The sequence below is a fragment of the Crotalus tigris genome, unplaced genomic scaffold (genome assembly GCF_016545835.1).
Source record: "Crotalus tigris isolate CLP2741 ecotype Arizona unplaced genomic scaffold, ASM1654583v1 scf7180000017568.12009008, whole genome shotgun sequence".
NCBI classification, from domain to species: domain Eukaryota; kingdom Metazoa; phylum Chordata; class Lepidosauria; order Squamata; family Viperidae; genus Crotalus; species Crotalus tigris.
Genome location: NW_024096478.1, coordinates 604,340 through 612,157, shown reverse-complemented (window position 1 = coordinate 612,157; position 7,818 = coordinate 604,340). Strand labels below are relative to the sequence as shown.

At 40.2% G+C, this 7,818-nt stretch overlaps 1 protein-coding gene across 1 annotated transcript in view; it reads right to left on the bottom strand.

Moving 5' to 3' along the window:
* Positions 1-6,514: 6,514 nt before the first annotated feature.
* Positions 6,515-7,818, bottom strand: part of LOC120311430 — a 29,877-nt gene continuing 28,573 nt past the window's right edge. The window contains exon 5 of the mRNA XM_039350901.1: positions 6,515-6,721. Coding sequence (XP_039206835.1) covers positions 6,568-6,721 — 154 coding nt within the window. The 3' untranslated portion in view covers positions 6,515-6,567. The remainder of the gene's footprint in view (positions 6,722-7,818) is intronic.

Below are 7,818 nucleotides of genomic sequence, written 5' to 3'. Positions count from 1 at the left end.
TGAAGCTTCTGGACACTCTTTAATGGCAACCCCATTTACAGCGCATTACGGTAGTCCAAACAGGAGGTGACTAGGGCATGAACGACTGTGAAGAAGGGACGTTGGCTCAGGAATGGATGTAACTAGTGCACAGTCTGCAGTTGCTCTCCTGGCCACGACTGCCACCTGTTCCTTGAGCATGTGTCAAAAGTCCAGAAGACCTCCCAGGTTACACATCCTGTCTGTCTAGGGCAGCGGTTCTCAACCTATGGGTCGCGACCCCATTTGGGGTCGAACAACCATTTGGGGTCGCCAAACAACGCGATCCGCCATTTTTTCCTCTCAGGGGGCAGCGCCGCGCATGTGCGGTGCGTCCGTGTGACGGGGGTTACCGTCACACAAAGGCTGAGAACCGCTGGTCTAGGGAGTGCATCCCCATTCACAATCAATGTTCTCCAAGACCAAGGAAGCCCAAAGCCAAAATCATTCCGTTTTGCCAGGGCTCAGTTTTAGCCTATTGCTCCCATCCAGCCTCAGCAGCTTCCAGGCATCGAGAAAAACGGTCCCAGCAACACTTATCTTAACATAGACAGAACTGTGTAACTTGGAATCATTAGCATATCATCCATGGTGACACATAATCTCATCCAGCAGCTTCAAAAGGAGTGGGGAGAGCACTGATCCCTTTGGAATCACACAAAGCTGGGACTGAGGGTCCAGAAGCTTCAGTTGGTTCAAACTGTAGTGGCCCACTGTGTAAATTGACTTCTGTTAAATGGGAATTTTATGATGAGCTACCTATCTCATGGCAGGGCCATTTTATAAATGAGAAAGGGCAGCCATTTGGCAAGAGAGTCAATGCACCTTTTCAAACTCCAACTTTTTAAAGTGCTCCGATATGGTTTGCTATAGTTACAAAACATCTCAGAAGGAGGCAGTGGTAATTCATTTTTATACTGTTGCCAAAGGAAACTTTGGCAAAAATATAGAAATATTATTTCTATAACATTTTGAATAAGTATTCGAAAGCGTGAATATTGCATCCAGTTTTGGTCGCCACAATATAAAAAAGATGTTGAGACTCTAGAAAGAGTACAGAGAAGAGCAATAAAGATGATTAGGGGACTGGAGGCTAAAACATATAAGGAACAGTTGCTGGAATTGGGTATGTCTAGTTTAACGAAGAGAAGGACGAGGGGGGACATGATAGCAGTGTTCCAATATCTCAGGGGTTGCCACAAAGAAGAGGGAGTCAAGCTATTCTCCAAAGCACCTGAAGGCAGGACAAGAAGCAACAGATGGCAACTAATCCAGGAAAGAAGCAACCTTAGAACTATGGAGAAATTTCCTGACAATCAGGACAATTAACCAATGAAACAATTTGCCTCCAGGTGGTCCAACACTGGAGATTTTTTAAGAAGAGATTGGACAACCATTTGGTTGAAATGGTATAGTTTTTCCTGTCTGAGCAGTGGGTTGGACTAGAAGACCTCCAAGATCCCCTTCAACTCTTGTTATTCTGTTATTCTTTTGTTATTCTATGTAGTTTCAGAAATTGAGTGCAATTCAAGGGAGTATTTATCTATATCTATTGCAGGAATCGGTTACAGGAATTGAGTATGTCTAATCTAATGAAAAGAAAGACTAGGGATGACATGATAGTTCCAATATTTGAAGGGCTGCAACAAAGAAGAGGGGGGGGGTCAACCTATTCTCCAAAGCATCTGAAGGCAGGACAAGAAGCAATGGATGGAAACTAATCAAGGAGAGAACCAACCTAGAAATAAGAAGAAATTTCCTGACTGTTAGAACAATCCATCAGTGGAACGGCTTGCCTTTAGAAGTTGTGAGTGCTCCATCACTGGAGGTTTTTAAAAAGAGATTGGACAGCCATTTGTCTAAAATGGTATAAGCAGGGGGTTGGAGTATAAGACCTCCAAGGTCCCTTCCAACTCTGTTATTCATCTTGAGCTATGTATGGCATGGTGTGAGACAATGGGGCAAGGCTTGCTAAGATTCTCAGTTAGTCATTCTTGAGCATTCACACTACCTTCAGTAGCAAAACCCAAGAGGACACCTTATTTCATTAAGTCTGAGGAGAAGTTTCCTTCCAGGACAGCAAGCTCCATTCAGAGAAAACAGGGAGTTGTAAGCATTGCAAGCATAGCATTACATCCTATTCTGTCATCCACCAAATGACACTGATACTGAATGGCGTTCTTCTGTGTGTGTGTTCCTTATGTGCCCATCAGAGCAACTTTGAAGAATCTACCCAGGAATTCAAAAGAAGAGGGCAAAGGAAACCCCTACTGCATGAGTAGAAGTCCACTTACACCACAGTATATGCATTTCCTATCTATACTTTGAGTCTTCTGGTCATTCTCACTTATGATGAGTTTGGATACATGCAATGTATGAATGTCTGTGAGAGAGAGAAGGCTGGGGAAGGCATGTGTGCTGTCCAGATGGGCAGCAAACAGCAAGAGAGATCAAGGCTAATCCCATCCCAAAGGCAACAGAGCATGGAGCTGTCTTAGGTCAGATTCTGGAAAGTGCTTTGGCAGAGAAGAACCCATGGCACACAGAGTTACTCTCTTGACCTTTTGAGCTATGGCTTTCATTCAAGGTGCCCTTAACAAACCAGACTATATAATCTAGCCTTTCCCTTAAAAGGCACTGCCCCAGTTTAGCAGTCATCAAATATAGGCCATAAAATGAACTGATTACTTGAGATCTGTGTCGGATTAAACAAACAGCTAAAGGAGAAGTGCTGTTTCTCCCCCCCCCCCTCCCACCTTCCTATTCTACATCTTCACAGTGAAGTTTTCGAGGTCCTTTCTGCTTTCTCTGGGGACAGAGACTGGGTTCCAAGTGAAAACCTGTTGCCTTGGTAGACTCCCAGGCAGCTAGTAGCATCAGGACATTCACCAAGTTCAAGAAAGCAGAGGAAGCCAGAGTATAAAATTGAAAGTCTCCTGAGGTTCAGCGGCAAATTGTCCAAATAAGGAAAATGAGTAAAGATATATCTTTAGCAATATTTCTTCCAGGCTACCTGTTTTCCCTGTGAGGGTGCCTTGCTTTGATGTTGCTTTTCAGCTATTCCAACTTAGTCAAAGCTATTCTTGTTTGTAGTTTGGGGTGTTGTCGGGCATACTGATCAAGCTCCTTATTCAGACATATCATCTGTGATGGTTGGCTTCAGGTGATGCAGTCCCTTAATTATTAATTAACCAGCCCACTAACTTCCAGATCATTTTAGGATGGCATCATGTGTTTTTTGCAGATGTTTTCAATTGCATCCAACTGTTTAGATAAGAAGAGTCACGTTTTACTATGTTTCCTGTAAATAATCATTGCTATTACAGGTAATATCCCTCAGGATTATTCAGCTGGCTCTTAAAGTACTGTCATTAGGCGCTAAAGTGATAACAGAACTCAGAATAGTCACTTGAGATAATACCTATTGCTAAACTCCATTAAAAAAATATCAGAACATCCCACTCCAACATATCAATTGAATTCTAATTTTCAACAACAATTCCTTCTCAATACTAACTAATTTGCCAACCATACCATATAATTCTTAAATAAATCTGCACACGCATATTAACCAACTTATCAAGCTAATGCATAAGCAAGTCACATTCATATTTTACAATCTCCAATTACGGTCTTACCATTTTTTAATATTCTCATTGCATTTTTGGCACTAATGTTTATAGTGCTGCTTTCAATTTCATACTTCAACATACCACTACTATTCTTATAAAGATCTCTAAAGTTCTCTTTCTGTTATTCCCTCACTTCAGTTTCAACCCTAATAATTTCACCTATTTCCTTTTTAGTTCAATTTCTTCCAACAAAGTCTTCTTACTGGTCCTCTTCCCCTACTTGACCTACTTCCAAAGTTTTTTTTTTTCCATCAAAAATGCTCTGTAATTTCTCTGCCTCTTTTACTATTGAGCATTTTTTATTTTCTTTGCCCATATTTCCAACTTCTTTGTTTTCTCTTTACACATACATCTTTCTCTTAGCCTCATGTTTTTCAGCAATAATGTTCTTATACATTTTTTTCATCCACAGCTTCTTTCACCTCATCATTCTTTTTCATCATTTTCTTTACTGTATAGTAAATCCACAAATTTCTGAGGCACTGGGTAATATAGTCCTTTTTACTCTGTTACGTTTGTCATTTACATTTTCTTCCCTTATGTCCACTTTTATTTTATTCTGTTGGGACTTTTTTATATAGAATAACTTTTTGCAGCCCAATGTGCACTCTCATTTCTTTAACTTCTTTAATGTCTATTTCTTGCAAGATTCACATTATTAAAATGAGATTACTAAAAATATTCTATCCCATATTCAAATTTTCTTGCAATCACTGTATATTTCACTAATTATGTCAATATCTCATCATTAGCGAACAAATCAATCACAATTTTAAGATTTATATTCATTATTTTGCCATATATACACTTTAATTATCCCAGAATCACACATTTAAGATCACATTGAGATTCACTGCAGTTAAGAGATTGTAGTAGTATTAGGGGAATCTAGACTCAAGTCTTCCCCCAGTAATGGAAGTTCATTATCTGACTGTAAGATAATAATAATTATTATTATTACATCAATAATAATAATGGTGTTCAAGGAGCACCACTTGAACACCATTGGCATTGACAAATTTGCTATTAGTCAATTGCAAAAGGAGGCCTTACCAGGAACTGCTTCCATCCTGCAACGATATTTGTAATACCATCAAACATCCACATCTGCCTATCCCAGGTCCTGGGTAAGGACTCGATAGGTAGACAAAATGCCAAATCCAGTCTGAACATCTGGCTGATTGTGCGATGATCCAATAATAATAATAATAATAATAATAATAATAATAATAATAATAATAATAATAAAGTTGGAAGGGACCTTGGAGGTCATTGAGTCCAACCCCCTGCTCAGGCAGGAAACCCTACATTTCGGACAGATGGTTGTCCAGTCTCTTCTTAAAAACTTCCAGTGCTGGAGCATTCACCGCTTCTGGAGGCAGGTTGTTGCATTGGTTAATTGTTCTAACTGTCAGGAAGTTTCTCCTTAGTTCTAGGTTGCTTCTCTCCTTGATTAGTTTCCATCCCTTGCTTCTTGTCCTGCCCTCAGGCACTTTGGAAAATAGCTTGACTCCCTCTTCTTTGTGGCAGCCCCTGAGATATTGGAACACTGCTATCATGTCCCCACTCATCCTTCTCTTCATTAAACTAGACATACCCAATTCCAGCTACCGTTCCTCCAGTCCCCTAATCATCTTTGTTGCTCTTCTCTGTACTCTTTCTAGAGTCTCAGCATCTTTTTTACATCGTGGTGACCAAAACTGGATGCAGTATTCCAAGTGTGGCCTTACCAAGGCATTGTAAAGTGGTATTAATACTTCACGTGATCTGGATTCTATCCCTCTGTTAATGCAGCCTAGCACTGTGTTGGCCTTTTTGGCAGCTGCAGCACACTGCTGGCTCATATTTAGTGATTGTCCACTAGGACTCCGAGGTCCCTCTCACAGTTACTACTATTGAGCAAGGTACTCCCTATACTATACCTGTACATTTGGTTTTTCTTGCCTAAATGTAGAACCTTACTTTTTTCACCATTGAATTTCATTTTGTTAGATAGCGCCCAGTGTTCAAGTCTGTCCAGATCCTCCTGTATCTTAAGCCTGTCTTCTGGAGTGTTGGCTATTCCTGCCAGCTTGGTGTCATCTGCAAATTTGATGAGTTCCCCATCTATCCCCTCATCCAAATCGTTGATGAAGATGTTGAAGAGCACTGGGCCTAGAACAGAGCCCTGGGGCACCCCACTATACACTTTCCTCTATGTAGATGCAGTTCCATTGAGGACCACACACTGAGTACGGCCAGTCAGCCAGCTACAAATCCATCTGGTGGTGATGCTGTCTAACAAAACTCTTTCTAAGTAATTATTCATTTAAGTGTCATTATTCTCATACTGGGATCTCCCATTAGCCTAAACCCATTTTTATGTGGTATCTCATTTTGTTACCATCCATTTATCTACATCACTTACCAAAATACTTTTACATCTGGATCACATTCATTCAAAATATTATACATTTTTTCCCAAAATTCATCTCTGGTTCTTCTTATTCATGGGAGCATAATATGCAAAGATGACCAGCTAGTTTTGTAACAAAGGCACATTCAGTTTCTCACATACTGTTTTGGCCCATTTGTTTATAATTAAGGCTATCCCTTCAATTCCCTGTACATATTTAGACCTTCATTCCGATGTCTAACATCTTTCCTTTTTCTCTCTCTTTCAGATATATTTTCTTTTTTGTAACAAGAAAGTCCAGTTGCCTTGTGAAAAAAAAAAAAAAGCATCTTTGGTATAATTATGACCTGGATGACTGAGAGTATCCATAGACATCAATGACAATACATATTAGTTTAGGCATATTTTGCCACAAACTAAACCAATATCAAGTGCTCATCATTATATTACCAGAAAACAAAAACAAATCCAATGTGCAGAAGTTTTATTAGATTCTAAAGCAGAGTTTAGTAATTGCATCTTCTATTCCATACTCCTTCCAGGTGTCCAGAATAACACAGAGCAGAAGAACCAGCCAAAAATATTAGCATCCCCACAGGCCAGCTTTAGGCTAAGGCAGAATGGATACCAGCCTGCGGTGCCATTACTTGAGGGAGGACCCCAAAATTGAAGACGTCTGAAAAACACAGTAAAATAGCGAAAAGCAGTAATAGCATATTCCTTGAACCAGTGTGTCAACTTGAGGGTTAAATATAATTAAGAAACAAGAGAGTACCTTTTTGAAAGTAATAACAAAATCAGAAGATGAACCAAACCACAGGGGTATCAGAATATGACTTTTCTTAGGTTTTGTTGTTGTTGTTGTTAATTGCAAAGTCGTGTCCGATCCATTGCGACCCCATGGACAACGTTCCTCCAGATCTTCCTGTCCTCTACTATCTTCCATTTAAGTTCACACCTACTGCTTCAGTGACTCCATCCAGCCATCTCATTCTCTGTCGTCCCCTTCTTCTATTGCCCTCAATCTTTCCCAGCATTAGGCCCTTCTCCAGTGAGTCCTTCCTTCTCATTAGGTGGCCAAAGTATTTGAGTTTCAACTTCAGGATCTGGCCTTCTAAAGAGCAGTTGGGGTTAATCTCTTCTAGGACTGACCTGTTTGAACTCCTTGCAGTCCAAGGGACTCGTAGGAGTCTTCTCCAGCACCATAGGTTACCTACTGTAAATGTCCAGAGCTGGCCCTGCTAACTTGGGTCCCTTCAGTTGTTTCCCATTAGCCCTCAACCAGCATAGCCAATAATCAAGAATGAAGATTAAAACAACTGGGATGACCCAGGTTTGAAAATGTTGCTAACTCTTTAGGCATGCTAATTCAATAATGAATAAGTCTGGTGGGTAAAGGGATTTTGGATGTGGCCATTCTGACTCCTTCCATTCAATTACACTGGAATATATTTCTCTAGAACCATAGAGGAGGAATGAAATGTATTTAATTTTATCCCATCTTTACTACTTTATAAGTAACGCAATGCTACGAACATATATAATACTCCTTTCTCCTCACCAGTGTGGTGAGTTGGGCTGAGAGAGAAAGAGACCGACCCAAAGTCACCCAGCTGGCTTTCATGCCTAAAATGGGACTAGAACTCACAGCCTCCTGGTTTCTAGGCCAGCACCTTCACCACCATTCTTTGAAAACTGAATTCAGGAGAGTTAATCCAAGAATGATTTAAAAAATGTTCCTGCCATCGTTTTTAATTTTTTTGAATTATGTAT